Source organism: Sceloporus occidentalis, unplaced genomic scaffold, assembly GCF_023333645.1.
Source record: "Sceloporus occidentalis isolate IW3139 unplaced genomic scaffold, rSceOcc1.0.p SCAF_6, whole genome shotgun sequence".
NCBI lineage: Eukaryota > Metazoa > Chordata > Lepidosauria > Squamata > Phrynosomatidae > Sceloporus > Sceloporus occidentalis.
The window spans coordinates 119,229,300-119,246,815 of NW_028316986.1; the positions used below are offsets into that span (position 1 = coordinate 119,229,300).

Consider the following 17,516-nt stretch of genomic DNA (forward strand, 5'->3'; position numbering starts at 1 on the left):
GCTTTGCACATACTCAAACCCATGTATAACGCAGGGCGCACTGTACTGTTCTCGTCTCTTTGAAGAGTGGTATGGAAACTTACATGGGTGGAGGTTGATGATGATTAGGATAAATACAGCAACTACCAATTAATAAAACTGCTGTTTACAAACTGAAATAAGATGCTGTGTTCTAACAGCAATGTGTACAAGCAGAAGATAACTTGGTAGCCTTGGAAGTGAAATGTCTATTTCTATGAAATAGTAGATGTTTTACTCCATTACTGGCATATCTGTATTATATGTCATTTTTCTGTGGCTAATAGGACTTGGTCTTACTTGCATTCATAATAAGTTAGTTGCATAATAAGGACAAGTTCTTGCTTTCACTATAGTCGAGATTAGATGTAAAACATCTTTTCAAAAGAGTAATGAATTGGGAGCATTTTTTAAAATGTAAATCGCCTTGAATACCAAAAAGTTCTACACACTGTTAGAATGCTCCTTGATTTATTTCTTTGAAGTAATATCAGAGATCTTGTTAACACACTTGGATTGTCATAAAATGAATATGTGTCAACTGTAGTCTATTTAACAAGCATTTTTGTCTGCATTAACTGAAAATATACCAGAGGGGATGTATAGCATGTAATATCTGCTTGGCTAGAATCTGCTTCAAGTTTAAACTTTTATGTATCATTGCATTTCCAGACCATAAATATATAATGTACAAATTCATATAGCCTGCCATTAATGATAAAAGGGTTGTTCAAAGCTCAAATCTTAGCAGAATGTGAGAAAGTATTCAGGCCCAGCATTCTAGATTTGTCATGCAATGAAATAGCTTTGTATGACTTAATGTTCTGTTTATGCTCAGTGTTCATAATTTAGTTTCAAGAACTTTCTGGATTGATTCCCTGTACACAACTTTGAAGAACTAAAACTATTCTAGCTTTAGTACTGTTAACTATGAAATTAGGCTGATAGATCTCTTTTTACTTGCACGAGTTAGTGGTAGAGCACATGTTGAAAGTAAAGGAGACAAGACAATCCTAGAATGCTGCTATCTATACTGAGCAGCTGGACAAATTGGGTTGTATCTATAATTGTCTTTCTGTGAGAACTGGGCAGCCCCCCCCCCCCAATTGCTTTAAAGGGAACAGCTGTTGAACAGATGTCCAGGAAAGCCTTTTGCCTAATGTAATGCAAGTGTGGGTGATGTGTTATCCTACAAATCTGAGGTGTTGTTAGTACCTTGTCCTGAAAAATTAGTAAGCTGTAGATTCTCAAATGTCATTAGCCTTAAAAATTTAACTTTAACTAAAAACAGATTGTAATATAAAGTGGTGTAATACAGATACTTATAGGAGGTCAGTGAAACAGGCTTCTCAAAAGCGATCAGATTTTCTGGATGCTAGTGAGAGGGAAGGACAGGAGCCATGGTGCAGTGGTTTGAGTTTTCAACTGTGACTCTAGAGACCAGGGTTTAAATACCTGCTCAGCTGTGGAAACACACTGGGTGGCTTTTAATCAGGTGACACTCTTCCAGCCTGAGGAAGGCAAGGGCAAACACACTCTGAACGAATCTTGAAAAGAAATCTCCATAATAGGTTTGCCCAAAGGCACATGACATAACGAAGAAAAGGCAAGACAAAACTTTCCTGGGAAACAATTCCATAATCTCAGAAGGGTTATAAATACTGACATGAGCCACTATTGAAATTATCTTCCTAATAGTGCTTTTATTGGTTATCAGTTATGTAGTATATCCAGAAGAACCAATTCCAGTTAGCCTGGTGGCTTTCTGTTCCAGTTGCAAGTGCCTTTCAAAGGCAGCAGTGTAGAGCATGTTACAAGTATACCATTGTGCATGTAGCATTTAGTCAATATCTACTGTACAGCTTTAGTTTTATACCCTTGTTGTCTAAAGTCTTCCCACAAGTAATGGCCAATAAGAAAGCTGCAAGGCAAGTATACTAATCTAAGATTACAGAAATTTTATTCCACATTTCAGAGTTTTGACCACAAAACCCAACAAAAACCAGTGCAAGAATTGACAACTGCTTGAGGACAAGATCAAGTAGATGGAATGTAACAGTTTGCTTTTAGAGTTTGTCTCCTTTACCTGTGTGGCAGCCATTAAACCCCAAGAAGGGCCCCTTCAGCAGCTTGCTGGTGGGGGCGGAGGGGGGGTGAGGTAATTCAGATGAAGAGCCAGTGGGTTTCAGCTGAGAAGAAATGAAGATGTGCTTATAGATGGGTTGCACCCCCCTTTTTGGGGAGTACAGATCAGCTGCATCTTCATCTGAACTGTCTTTCCACTGGTAAGGAGAAGGAGTGCAAAAGGAGAATAAGTTCCCTTCACCCCGTCCAAAAAAAAAAAAAAGGGGGGGGGGTATATGCATGTAAGCCAAACTTAAAAGTGTTCATATCACTATGTGTTCTAGTAAAGAAAAGGTAAATACTTAAAGCTTTGTTGAAGAAAAATAGGCATAGACTTAGTTGTCCAGGTAAATCACTGAATATTTAGCACATCAAAGATTAAACATTTCAAGTTTGACATCCAATACCAACGAACACTGGAAATCACCTTGACTTTTAAAGGGACTAGTACTGATTTTATAAGTCAATTTGAATGAATCCTAAATTTAACACCACCCCCAAAACCTCACTTCATGGAAGCTTTTATAGCCCCTTGCTATAGGTAAAATGAGTCCCACACCTTCCAGTGTTTATACTAGGACCTTTCAGTAAGCTGGAAATGATTTGGCAAATTTTGCCTGAAAAATCCAAGAGTATGTCGATTACACTGCATGACGACAAAGAAACAGAATCCAAAAAGGCATTTATTTCTATGTATTTTATTACTGAAGCAAAATAGAATTTCTCCTACATTGGAAGTTCACGCACTCTTCTTGTAAAGATTACTGTCCTTTTTGTCTCAGGAGAATGCATATATCAACAGCTGCCCCATGTCAGCCTGGCCACGTGATCAGTTTTCTGCTTGGTAGACTTTATGAATCCCAAGAGTTCCAATTCAGAGACTGCTCTAATGAAACGAGCACTGGGGAGTGCCAGTTAAGGAAAACCACAACTCCTTCCATCAGGGGACTACACACAAACTGTCAAGAAATGAATTCTGGGTAATTCACAGAAGCACAACTTCACCCATTTACACACTTGGTATAACTGGATAAATCCATTCACTGCATGTACTCTGGCCTGAATCTTACTGGTGGTTTAAGTGTTGATTCACCATTCAAGAACTGCTTCAGTTAGTCTACCGTATATACTCAACTATAGTTGACCTCATGTATAAGTCAAGGGCAGGTTTGGGGGCCAAAATTATGGTTTTTGCTATGACCCATGAATAAATCAGGGGTAAAGCTTAGAGGCATGTAACACAGGATTTAAAGGATGAAGCAAACGAAAACAATGCCAAAGAACCTACAAAATTCCAGCAGGCCTAACTGTTTGCACTCACCCTAAATGCTGGGAAGATAAGAAAGTAGAGGGGACCACTGCTTCCATGACAGATTATGCTCTTGCCTTTCATCATGGAATTGTTCTTTTTTTAAAATTAAGAATTAAATTACAGTACTTACCTTGACCCATGGATAAGTTGACTCAGATTTTTGGGACAGTTTTTTTTTACTAAACTTTCTAGACTTATACATGAGTATATACAGTAATATGGATTACCAGCAGGATTCAGGTCAATTTGCAACATCATCTGGTTTTTGATTACTTTTGTAATTCATCTCCAGGACTGAGAAAAATAATGGTACAACCTCTAAGGTTGGTTTTTTTCCCCCAAACAGCACAGCTAGAAATCAGCAGTGCTTCCAACCATCAAGAATCCTGCACTGTCTCAGACTAATGATCAGAGGTATTACAGCTGGGAGAGGGGGAAAGACCCAGTGCCTTCCTTGGTTTGTGGATCTCTCTGCAAATATATAGGGATTACTTCTAAATTTAAAAGGTTTAACAAGTTTTGGGTTTTTCTGTATAAAATATGCCCAGTTTTATAGAGTTGGGAGCAAATTAGGAAATTGATCTCTTTTAATAATAAGGGAACCTTGGTTTGCATGCAGTGGTGAATAAAAGAAGAAAATCAGGAAAAAAGGATACTGGGTAACATCATCTATCTGGTCCTCACCTGTAGAATTTGAGTTTTCAGCTGCTTTTACAACAGTTGAAAAAGCCTAAGGGAAAATGCCATATTCAGTGCCACATTTTGTAAACATCTGGTAAAACAAATATTAAATTTTCAACCAAGAATATAGTATACACACTACAGAAGCTTGCAATGCACTCACTAGATAGCACATCAATATGTTAATTTGGGGAGGGGGGGCAATCTAGGCACGATGAGATATAAGTGGGCTTTCAATATTTGCTAGGGCAGTATTTTAACTTGTTGGTTAGTAATGAAAGAACTAGTACTTTCCTACCAACGCCCAACTGGGATGGAGAGAAACTACACCTTCCTTTCTCTACACAGAAAATTTGGGAAATGTAATTTATCCCTTGCAAAAACATCAGTGGTGGATGAAAAATAAAGCAAATAAATAATTTCTCCCTTCTTACAAGCTCTCTTTTGGGACATTACAAAGGGTAGCAGCATGACACTGCAAAACCTTATTAGTAAGAGAAAGATTTTGGTCCCATCAGTTGGCAAATGCCTTCTCTGGCACATTCTTCAAGTGCCAGGCATGCTCTTCTACTGCTGTTAACATACATGTTGAGCCAGCAATGGCACGAGGAGGAGCAGTTCCCTATTTTCCCAGTGTTTTTCAAGGAGCGGCAATGAGATAGGAGTGATGTTTTCTGCAAACTCCCAAGACCAAAACTTCTTTGTCTTGTAATCTGGGCTTCTGAAGGAGGCCACAACCAAGCCTCACTGTTCCCAAGGAAGAAAAGAGATAAACTTTCTTCCTTTCTCAAGGAGGAGCAGTGAGGTATGGCTGCTCTTTGCATTCAAAGTCTCCTTTTTGATAAAGGAATAGAAGGTTATTTCTTTTGCCGAGAACTTCACTGTTTCCTTAAAAAAAAAACTAGCAAAGAAAAAATTGCTAGCCCTTCTTTCCTTCATAGAAAATAAAGGTGTATGGTTTCTCTCCGTTGCTGTCACTTTGAAGGAAGAGGCAATGAGTCAGAGAATATATTGAAAGGACTCAGTTTAACACAAACAAAGCTTTTGATTGAAGCACCTCAGAGTTCTTGGTATTGGAACTTTTATTTATTGACCTGTGTCCCAGCACTAGGGGAAGGTTGCAATGATTGCAATTTGTGGAGCCTAAAAAAACCCAAGGAAGACACTGCATGGTATACACCAAGAACTGAGGATTTGGAAAGAGCAAGAGATTTAAACGGACGATGAGAAGCCAGTGGAGATTCAGCACAGTACAGAACCAGTCATCAAGTGATTCATGTTCACATACCTCTAACCAGTCAACAAGGTTAATTAATCTTCCACACTCCAAATGAAGCTTGTAAGCTATACAAATATCAGGAGCTGTGTTGGAAATGGAGCCTGCATCACTTTTTAAAGATTCATTCTAATAAACAAAATTCATAATGGAAAAACAGTTATTTATGTACATTTCATTTATATGCTAATCATTCCATCTTCTCACTCTGCTTATCCACTCACAAATGAAGACACTTGACAGCCTTCTGACAATTATCATAATCCAGGCCATTATTTCAGAAAGCTGTAATAGTGAAGCCTTAAAAATACAAAACTACAAACATAGTCCTTTACCGCAGGCCATCAATTGCTAGCAAAAGTATATAAGTGACTCGATACATGTTCAATTTCACTTAAGTTTATTGACAAAAAAAAGGGGGTGGGGGAGCCTTCAAATTTTGTCAGCCACAACCAATACTTTCTTGTAAGACTGAAATGTGTATCAGAGCAACACCTACACATTTAAGCAGTGCAAACCATATCAGTTGTGCTGTGCCATCTCTACGTCACACAGACATAATCTTCCTTGCTCAAACTTCATTGGTAAAATATTTTTTCATTAGTAAACTATAATACTGGGTGTGCCAGATGTGAAGGAGAAGCAGGTTGATACAGGAGTCTAAGTCAATTCTTTCTACACATCATTGCCTTGTCAGTGACAAAACAGGAGTTCCCCAGGGCCAAACATCTTTCCATTGATATGTGCAAATATACACCCACCCATTCTTAGGCCACAATCAATAACAGCAACAGAATGTAGACCTGCCTCTGTGATTCTTTCCAACTATGATTCTAAATACATAGTGGCTTTTAGTGGTTTTCTGCTGGAATTCAGTGGTGTAATATGCAGCCAAATTTCAGTAGTTTTTGGAATTGCCATAGAGGGCTCATATTGACTTGTTGAACTCCATGTATTGTTCACCTTTACCCTGGAGGGATGCACATGTGTTCCTTGGTGAGAACAGAACATGCTGCTCAAATCATGCTGCTTCAGCCACACATGAAAAGAAGAATGGGAAAGAGCTGAAAAGGCAAGCTCCTGTATAGTATCCCTCAAGGCTTGATATGTATTCAGGACTTCTGTATCTGAACTGCCTTTGCTAATAGATGGACTACATCTCTAGGAAAATTATGCAGAAAACAAAGAAACAGCATATTAGTAAGAATCCAGGTGGTAGGATTCTTCCTAATATGCTGTTTCTTTGTTTCCTGCATAATTTTGATGTTACAGATAAATATTTATTGTGAGACCTTTTATCCTGTTTTGCAATTCATAAAAAGAACAGACAGTGCTGATGGTGAGGGAAAAAAATATTTCCTTCAAAAAAACAAGTATCACTAAAGGAGTGTAACAGCAGAGAGACTGCTATACAGATATTCAAAATACTTGCCTGAGAACATGTAAGATCTTTATCAGATATGCCAGACCTAGGACTTGGCATTTTATCAAATAAATTAGAAACTACATTAACCTTGTTCTATTCCAAGTTCTTGGTCTATCTGCAATCAGACAAATGTGTAGAGCAGATTTTTATGGGCAGAGGCACATTTTAAATCTGAGGAGAGAAGTATATGTCTGCTGGAAAATCAGATCCAAAACACACTGCAAAAAGTAATCCAGTTTGAGGCCACTTTAACTGCCCTGGCTCAGTGCTAGGGAATTCTAGGAATTATAGTTTTGTCAGAAATTTAGCCTTCCCTGTCAGAGAGAGCTCTGGTGCCATTACAAACTACAATTCCCAGGATTCCCTAGCACTGAGTCAGGACAGTTTAAGCAATCTCAAATTGGATTATTTCTGCAGTGTGTCTTGGACCTCAGTCTACAGAGTTTATAATTTTTTTTAAAAAATGAAATATTTTGTCAAATAAAAGCCATGGGAATGATAACAAGATTGGATCACTCTATCATAACCACATGGTGACAGATGCACATGAGGGAAATGAGCCAAACCTATGGATGGCCACATCAAACACATTCTACAACCCCTCACTGAAAAACTGCATTTCAAATGATAAGATGCCATGGGACACATCACATAGAACCCAATGAAGGAAGCCAGTGCAGGCCAATTTCAAACATGGGAAGCACCATGTATACCATGGGAATACTGACCACTTCACTGTTTCCTACCTTCAGATAGAAATATGGATTGTTGAGAGCCGTGTGAAGAGCAACACGGGGAGCAGCATTCAAATGTTCACGGAGGGTATTGGCTGCACTGAAGTACATCACCTCATGCAATGTCTGCATTTCTACAGGTGCAAGGTGGTTTCTGAAAAAAGCACCATGGAGAAAAAGGATGAGATCCCAGGTTGCAAATGATAGTATCAAAAGGATGGACATTTTGGCTGGTGCTCTGGTATTATGTGGCAATTGTGATGTAGGGCCCTAAATGTTTTTTTTAAAAAAGATGAGGGGAAGCCCCCTGCCTAAGTAAATTTAGCAGTAGTCACCTCTTAAGGTGACTTCCTTGAATATTCATCTACCCTGGAGAATCTTGTAATATATTTAATTTCTTCCATCTTTGCTTATTTTTCTTTTATCTTGGTTTATCAGTGCTTCCTTCTGTGAAAGCTGCACAGGACGACATGTTTTCAGATAAACATTGAATTTCCCTTATCTCAAATTCTTGGGATAAGAAGTGTTTTGGATTCTGGATTTTTTTTTTCAGATTTTGGAATATTTACATATATAGTAAGATGTCACTATAAGCTGCTCATGTGGGCAATTTTGGATTTTAGACTATTTCAGATTTCTGGATAAGGGCTACTCAAATGTACTGTTCTTAAAGCCGTATTTCTATCCTCATGAAGCCTTTATGAGCCAAGATAAAACTGGAAAAAATCAAATGCAGCTCTAGTTTCTTGATACTACTGCAGTTTGAAGTGCTACATTTTGTTTTCCACCAGCTGTGACCATTTTATTTATGTATGTATTTATTAAAAGATTAGCAGTGTGTCCTTTATGGAATGTTGTAACAAGGCAGTGTACGAAATATTGAATGTAAAGCACAATTGCTATATAAACCTACAAAATTAAAACCATATTTACATCCATTTCAAATAAGCAATATCAAATCAACCACAAACTGAAATAGAAACATCTTAGGAGATTTCTTTAAAATCAACAGTGGTGGGTCATAAATATTTCCTGGGGGGTTGGATCTCCACAAATGCAGATAAAGACCTGTTTCTAATGCCGGCAATCATAACCATTCTTACAAGTCAAGGCTAAGGCCTTTGAGGCTGATAACAAAACTCAGGCAGGCTTATATAGAGATGGACAGCCCTTCAGATAGCCTACTCCCAGTTTAGGGCCTCAAACGCCGCTTTAAATTTACCTGACAATTCGGTACGAACTGAAGTTGCCAAACTGGTTTTTACAGGCAGGTCCATATACAGCACAACTACAGTAATCCAGCCTAGATGTAACCACAGTGTATGCCACCAAGGCGAAATTGGGTTCTTTAGATAGGGCTACAGCTGACAGATTGGTAAAAAGACAAACATAAAAAAACAACACCTTTGGTCACTGATGCTGGGACCTTATGTCCTAATGTGGAATGCATGAGGGGGCACTGTAGTCCTCAGTCTAATTTCCAAAGTCCTCTGCAAACAATTAGTTCAAACATCTAGCAAACAGCGATCTGAAAGTTTCTCTGAAAGCTACCCTGGGGAGAATGAAGAGGGAGACAGGAAAAAGAACAGCAGAAAGACTTGGGCCCTTTCCACTCTTGGCTTCAGTTGCAGACACCACCACAATGTGGCTGTGCCATTTTCTGGGAGGGAATGTTTTCCTTAAAAGAAAATTTTATAAAGATGCACTCCTCCTCTATATGGCAAATACGTATACTAAAAACTGGCATGAGACAGATTGATATCTTGTTCGAGTATCTCCCAACAGGCACACACTTTTTATCCGGATTTGTAATTTTCAGTACAGCTGAGTAATAGGTATGATTGATTTAGAAGTAACAATCTGTTGGATTCAAAGTAACTTACGTGTGATAATAAGGCCCTTCCTGCTTTTGAATGACTTGTGTTTATACTTCTAGAATTTGTTAACTTGCATCTTCCTATAATGCTCTGAACTGGGGAACTGTGGCTTAAGTGATTCCTATAAACCAGCTATTGAATCACAACCAATATGACTCTGAATTACATTTTCTCAGTTCAGATATCATGGGAATAATTTAATTTAACAAAGTCCAGAATAACTTAATTAAGAAGTATTAGAGAACTGATAAAGGCTGGACAGCAGGAAACACATGCACACATCAACTCATTCTTGGTCCCACAAGAATGGCTCATCACATATGATCTGAGCATTTCTTGGCTGTTCAATTGACACGTATTCACTATGCAAATTATACAGCAGTACATCCTTGAGCACTGTTTTGTAGTGGAATGGGAGTACTTACATAGAGACATTAAATAAATATTTTTAAATTGCAATGCTTACTTCACAAGGCCATCTACAAAGCCAACAATTTCAAAACGGAGCATTTCAAATTTTGTCAGTTTCTTAAGCCTTCTTGACTCCTTCATCTCCAACAAAGTCTAAAACAAAAGTAATGCAAAACAAAAAAGTTAATATGCTGGGTAAATCATCTGTCAATGCTAATGGGGTTACTGGATTTTTCAAGTGAAAACAACAAATGTTCTCTACAATGGAAGATAAAAAGAGGATTAGTTGCAATGATCAAATAATACTGTGTTCCTTAGCTCTTTGCAGCTATTAACAATAATGGCATGATGCACAAGATCTAGCCTGCCAAAAAACAGCTCCTGATTACTGCATAATCAGAATGGCAGATACATTTCTTACTTAGATCTATTACAGCAAGAGTAGGTGCAACACCTTAGTCCAAGTGAACAAGTAAAAATCATGCAAAAGTACATGTACATGTGGTGCCTGTGCTGAGTGTCCTTCCGACTGTTTCCACACAATGGAAGAAAGAATAGATACTATTGGTTTAAAATGGCAGCAGATGCATGAACAGTGGCAGTCGGCCATAGGCTGGCTTCTTCAATTGGCTAGTGTGGTGGAGTCAAAGAGTGCTAGTATTTGGGTGATTCAGATTCTAGTCCCCGCTAGACCAAGAAACTCATTGACTAATTTTGCCTTCCCACTCTTTCCCCATTTCCAAAATTTTACACCGCGTAAGCGACTTGAGTGAGCCAATGTTGAGCAGGACACTGAGGGGAGGATGGGCAGGATTTGTATGTATTCGCAAATGACCACTGGAAGAAATACCATTACAGATGAGTAACCTGTCTTTCTTGGTCTCTGCGAATCATACAAATGGGTTAGACTGACAAGCTTAGGTCAGTGGTGGAGGGAGTGCCATGACACCAAAGTTAGGTTGAAGTAAAGCTGTGTTTATTGAAACAACACAATAAAGACCTTTGAAACAAAAGCTGTGTTTGTTGCATTTAGTACCTCAATAAATAATACTTTAAAGTCATCAAAAACAATTGGATTACATTTTCAAAAACACATTCAAGTCATAAGGCACATGTGTAAACCATGTCAGTTTTGTGTAAACAATGCCAGTTCTGGAAATTAAAACATACATTGTCAACAGTTTGTAAACAAGCACAAAGGCATTGGTCAAGGTGTCATTGTCAATGCATGCAAAATCCAGTTTCAAGGCATAAATAACTTGGAACACAATGAAGTCAACAAGAGAATGCAGTGCAATAAATCAATGTAAATCTGAAACCAACACCGCCCTCCCAAACGCTGCATCGCATTTAGCCTTGGTATCCAGCCTATAATGTTTCATGAAAGTCAAAGGCTGGGACCAAACAGCAGCTTTACAGACATCCTCCAAGGGGACCACAGTAAAAAAAGCAGAGGATGTCGCTACCGCCCTAGTTGCATGGGACCGAACTCTGGCAGGGAGAGGTCTACCTGACAGTTCATAGCAGAGGTGGATGGTACCAGCCACCCATTTGGAAAGCCTCTGTGCAGTCACAGGTAGTCCCTTTTTCAGTTCTGAATAGCACTGGAACAGTCTCTCAGAATGGTTCGAACCCGTAGTTCTGTCCAAATAAAAGGCCAAAGCCCTCCGAATGTCCAAGGTGTGCTCGGTATCGGTGTTTGGGTTCGAGGCCAGGGTCGGTAAAACAATGTCCTGACACATGTGAAAGGATGACACCACCTCAGGCAAAAAGGTAATGTCCATACAGAGGACAACCTTATCCTTATGGAACTTAAGGAAAAGGCTGATCCCTCCGCAAGGCACAGTTCGCCCGCATGGCGAGCAGAGGTGATGGCCACAAGGAAGGCTGTCTTCCAAGTCAGCAGCCTCAAGTCAGTTGTGGCCATGGGCTTGAAGGGCTTGGATTGCAAACAAGATAGCAGAGCGTTCAGTCTCCAAGTAGGTGTCAGTACTGAGACCAGTGGATGGAGGTTGTTGCAACCCTTCAGGAAACTCTTCACAAGAGGGTTCCTGAAAAAAGAAGGCCTGCCATCAAATTGATAGTGGGAACAGATGTCAGAAAGATAACACTTGATGAAGGTGAGGCACAGCCCCGAATCCAGAAGTGTCATCAAGAACTCCAGTACCACCGACGTCGACACCCGAGATGGAGAGAGGTCTCTCGCAGAGAGAAAATCAGCAAATTTCTTCCATTTGGAAGCGTAGGATTTCTTGGTAGCTGGCTTCTGGGCAGCCAGGATCACCATCTGTACCGAGAGGGGAAGCGAGTCTTGGGACGGAGCCTGCAGGCCACCATTGGCAGATTTCCGATGTCCAGATGTCGAACCCGGCCACCCTGGAGAGTGAGAAGATCTGGACGGAACTTGAGTTGGAGAAACTCCTTCTGGGACAGGAAGAGCAGGGACAGGAACCACGGTTCTCTCAGCCACCAAGGGATGATCAGGATGGCATCCGAGCGGCTTGTTGTCATGTTGGACACTAAGTACTCTGGTGATCAGTGGGAATGGAGGAAAGGCATAAAGCATCTCTCCTAATCAAGTGAAGAGGAGCACGTCTCTGAGGAAGTTGTCGTTGTGCGACTGGGAGCAGAACTGGGGACAGTGGCTGTTGAGAACGGTCGTGAAGAGGTAAATCTGTGGGGTTCTCCACTGACTGAAGACGTTGGTCACTGTCTCGGGATGGAGCATCCACTCATGGCAAGTGGTGGAAGACCTTCTGAGCTGGTTGGCCAAGTCATTCTCTTCTCCTGGCAAGTGGATTGCTTGGAGCAGAATCTTCCTTGGATTGCACCATTCCCAGATGTGGAGCATGATGTCGAGCAAGGTTTGTGACCTGGTGCCCCCTTGTTTGTTGAGGTAGTACATAACCATGGTGTTGTCCATCAGAAGGAGTACTACCTTGTTGGACAAATTTGTCTCAAAAGTTCTCAGAGCCTTTTCCACAGCAAGTATCTCGAGGGCATTGATGTGGAGAGATTGTTTGTCCAGGGACCACTTGTCTTTGATGAAGAGGCCTGAAGTGTAGGTTCCCCAACCTTCCATGGATGTGTCTGTGGTCAAAGTGACCTGAGGCTGAGGAGGCGAAAAAGGCATGCTGATGCAAAAATTCTGGGAGTCGAGCCACCAGTGGAGCGAGTGGGAAACTGGCCCTGGAACCGTGATCCAATTGGACAGGGGATCCGTCATTGCATCAAAGACCGAGAGAAACCACGATTGGAGGGGTTGAAACCGAAGCTTCGCCCACAGGATCAAAAACGTCATGGAAGCCATGTGTCCCAGGGCTACTTGAACATCTCTGGTCCTCACCCGTCTGTGAGTGAGGCAAGTCTGGAGGCAGATAGGCGATGCAGTCTTCGGAATCGAGGACGGTGTCGATGAACCTGAGCCACCTAACTGGGGAAAGATATGACTTTTCTAAGTTCACGACGAGCCCGAGGGACGAGAGGAGCGACAGCATGAAGTTGACATCTCTTCGTAATTCGTCCTTGGAGGGGGCATCGAGGAGCCAGTTGTCTAGGTATGGAAAGACTCTGGACCCTCGTTGATGAAGATAAGCTACCACCGGAGCCATGCACTTGGTGAAAACTCTTGGAGCCGTGGAGAGGCTGAAGGGAAGGTCACTGTATTGATACATGTTGGTACTGACGGTGAAGGACAGGAACCTCCAATGACTCTCTTGAATCGCCACGTGGAAGTATGCGTCCTTCAAGTAGATCATCACAAACCACTGGCCTTGGTACAATAAGGGCAGAATAGAGACGAGAGTTACAATGCGAAATTGACGGTAGACCAAATAGACATTTAAAAGTCACAGGTCTAAGAAGGGTCTAAGACCGCCGTTGGTCTTGGGGACCGTAAAGTATCTAGAGAAGAAACATCTGGGGGCTTGTGAAGGGTTCACAGGTGAAATTGCGCCCTTTGCTAAAAGAGTGCATACTTTGTCGAGAAGGGTGTCTGAGGGGGGAGTGGAAACAACAGCTCCAGTTGGAGGGAGTTCTTCAAATTCGAGGGCATAACGCCTACAGATAATGTCAAGGACCTAAGAGTCGGAAGTCACAGTGGCCCAGGTGTTAGAGAAGGGCCTTAAAATGTTGAGGAAAAAGGACCTGGTGGAGTTGGCAGAGCACGCAGCTACCCTCCAAGATCTCTTCTTGTCCTGGTCGGTATCTTGTTTATGATAGTTCTTTCAGCGGCCAGAAGAAGAGGATTGGGACGGGTAGCGCTGCCTCTGGTGCTCCTGTTGGTGGTACTGTCAGTCTTGTTGAAATGGCCATTGGCCCTAGCCATACCACTGTCACTGACCTCTAAACCGCTTTCGAAAGGTGGGCTGAGACATGCTTCTTTGCAGCTGAAATTGAGGCACTCATCTGTCTCACGATTGAACAGGCCGGTGTCATCGAATGGCATGTTTTCAATGGTGGCCTTCACTTTCAGGTTCAGGTCTGAAGAACCTGAAAGTGAAGGCCACCAAAGCGATGGCAGCCGCCATAGATTTAGCTGCACAATCAGTGGAGTGTTGGGCTGAGGTTATTATCCAGCCCCCAATAGAGTGTGCCTTGTTTCTGATCTCCACATGGAGAGCCTGCCTGTCATCCGGGATATCAGGAATAATAGGGGAGATCTTTTCCATCAGATGCTGCATGTACGCCCCCGTGCAGACATTGTAGTTGGCCACTTTGAGTCCTAACACAGAAGAGGCATAGGCCTTTTTTGCAAGGCCATCAACCTTCTTAGCCTCTTGGTCAGTAGGTGACATGGATATCTTCGGTGTAAAGGACTGCTGGGACCCTTCGACAACTGCGGAGTTCTGTTTAGTGTGAGCCAAGAAGATTGAGATGGAGTGATCCTATACAAAGATTCAATCTTTTTGGTCGTAGGTGTCACAGATGCAGGTACGTCCCAGGAGCGTTTTGGCTATTTTCTCTAACGATGGTAACAGAGGTATCGAAGCTGGCATCGGAATCTTGCTGTGGACTCGTCTCTCGATTGAGTCGGCAGCTTCATCATCCATGTGGGTGACCTGCAGCTCAAGAGTGTTGCCCATCTTTATGACATGTTCCACAAAGGAACGGATGACATCGGTGGGAGATGAGGCACCCAGTTGGAAAAGCTCCTGAGGGACGTGTTAGGCGCCCTCATCCGAGGAGCCCCATTCAGTGTGAGAAGCACGAGACTCCCCATATTTGGACATTTCACGGTCCGATTCCAAGATGTTGTCAGCAACCACTACTTGAGAAGTTGAGGGTAGAGTCTGGGTAGAGGCAACTGCGGTGGGATGCGACATTGGTACTGAGGATACAGAGGGTACCGAGGCTGCTGGCGCCACGGAGGATTTCTGACCAAAGCGACGACGAATGGTCTCGTGACCTACAGATATATAGTACCTGTCCGTCTCACTATCATAAAAGTAGTTGGATTCTTCCTGTTGAAGAAAACGGGGAGGCTGGTGAACCTTTGCCTGGTGAAGTTGAACCTGAGGAACAAGGGTGGGAGACCGCCGACTCTGAGACAAGTCTCTGTGGGGCAACAGGACAGGTAAGACAGAAGTGTCGCTATCGTCATCAGAGACCTGCTGAGCCAGACTCCGAAGCCGTGAGTGCAGAAGCGCAGCTGGAGGCTGTCAGAGGGAGGAGAACCTGCTGGTACAAGGCAGCCTTGAGGCGAGAGTCACGTTTTTTTCTGGCCTGGGGAGTCAAGGATTTACAGAGGGCACAAGTCTTGGTATTGTGACCCTCACCCAGGCACAGGAGGCATGAAGAGTGGGGATCCTGTCCGGGGATCTTACCACCACACACGTCACACTTCTTAAACAGAGCCAGAGACATTATAAGCTGAATCAAAATCCAAATCGAAGTGGAAGAACGTACAGATTGGTCAACAGGGGGATGAGAATAAGAATGGTCAAGCAAGTCGAGGTCGAAATTTTCCAGAGAACAACAAGCGGATTCCAGTAGCGAAGTTCCTAAAGCAGCCAACGCGGCGGAAAGAAGGAACTGGGGAAAGAGCAGGAAGGCAGCGGACTTATATGGGATGGGCAGAGCTACCACCAAAAAGTTGCAAAGTTAACTTTGCCCAGTGATTCCAGAAGTTTCCGAGCAGCAATGTGCAGGCACAGTACAACCATTTGTATGATTCGTACAGACCACGAAGAAGAAAAATATATCTAACAAATACATATTTACCCAAGAATTCAGAGCAACATACACACTTCCCATCATTACATCCTCACAACAAACTTGTGAAGCAGTTGAACAGCAAAGTAAAGCTTGGTCCAAGATCATCCATGGCTGAGAAATGAATAAATTGCTATCTGTCACTTGTACAATTCTGGACAGGTCACTTAAACATAATCCTGGCCACCTTAAGAGAAACTACCTTAACAAGTAGAAACAGTATGGAATTTAATTGGATCTGCACTATTTTGTACTGCGGGAAATACATGTATGAAGCAAGCCCAAACTCTACTCTCAAAATTAATCAAATCAAACCATTATCTACTTCTATGTCAAATTGGTTTTTTGAAGAATCATAGTAATATAAGAGCATATGTGTATAACTTTGCCACAAACCCAGGACCATGAAACCAAGAGGAGGTCCCCAAGAGTTGCCCTTCCCTGCTTTAAAGCTTTAGTGGCCACAGCCAAGCACCAACTAGGCTTACTGTGGGTCCAGTGCTAAGAGTTCCTCCAATTTTTCCACTAGAGACAACTCCTACTCAGTGGAGGAAGGCGGTGCCACTTTTGTCTGAATTTTCCAATGACAAAATGGTAAAGCACACACTAGTACTGGCGTGGGATAGTAAGCTCAGAAGCAAAGCAAAACGGAGTACTTTCATAAATCCATAATATTCAGACAGGAAAAAGTATGGTAAAGAACAAATAAGGAATAGAAAATTGTCTGAGAGAGCATCCTTAGCCTTTCACACAATGAACTGTGTTGGCATTTCAAGGCTACTGCTCACATTGAGATTTCTGTTCTTTGCTGATTTTAATAGTAAAGTTGCTGATTGATATGTGCTATTATTATGTTCTTAGTATGTGCTGATTGTTTGTGCCATTAATATTGCCAGTTGGTGGACTAGTAATGTTTTCACAAGTAAACGGCTAACTCTTGTGCTAACCTTCTGAAGATGATAGAGGTCGGTCTTCTTCTGAAGTTCTTTTAATGAGGATATAGACTGCTCTTGATCTTCATTGACTTCTACTCTTGGAACAAAAACAGAGATCAGATTTGGTCACTAAAAATGGTGGGTATTGTCTGCTGCTTACACAAAGGAAGGAAAAAATGTGTACAGTACAGAATTCCGCCTTACACTCACTAGAGTTCTGCTAATGCTGACGAAAGAGGATGGGGCAGTAATTTTTCCCAATTCCCACTTCAGTTCCTCTGAGCACTACCTCCCATGTTATTTCAAAGGGTTGTCAGAATGTGAGAGGTGGTACTGGGGCCATAGAGGAATAAGAAAGAAAAGCTTTCTCCACATTCTTTTTCCCATGGCAAGCCTCTGTTAGAATCCAGTACCCTTTGCAGAGGGGGCCATTCTGTTTGCAGATAAACAAATCTAGATCCAATCCACTGTGTCCCTGAGAAACTTTCAAGCCCTTTTCATCTTTCTCT

At 41.8% G+C, this 17,516-nt stretch overlaps 1 protein-coding gene across 6 annotated transcripts in view; it reads right to left on the reverse strand.

Annotated features, from left to right (window-relative positions):
* Positions 1-1,974: 1,974 nt before the first annotated feature.
* ORC3 (origin recognition complex subunit 3) overlaps positions 1,975-17,516 on the reverse strand; it is a 61,722-nt gene continuing 46,180 nt past the window's right edge. For 4 of the 6 annotated variants that reach the window (XM_089530773.1, XM_089530774.1, XM_089530776.1 and 1 more), the window contains 6 exons: positions 17,020-17,099; positions 9,915-10,012; positions 7,584-7,725; positions 5,424-5,540; positions 4,111-4,184; positions 1,977-3,043 (listed from right to left, as the gene is read on the reverse strand). In XM_089530773.1, the coding sequence (XP_089386899.1) occupies positions 2,938-3,043; positions 4,111-4,184; positions 5,424-5,540; positions 7,584-7,725; positions 9,915-10,012; positions 17,020-17,099 (617 nt within the window). In that variant the 3' untranslated portion in view covers positions 1,977-2,937. Of the gene's footprint in view, positions 3,044-4,110; positions 4,185-5,423; positions 5,541-7,583; positions 7,726-9,914; positions 10,013-17,019; positions 17,100-17,516 lie in introns of all 6 variants that reach the window. The other 2 variants (XM_089530775.1, XM_089530777.1) reach the window with 2 other exon arrangements.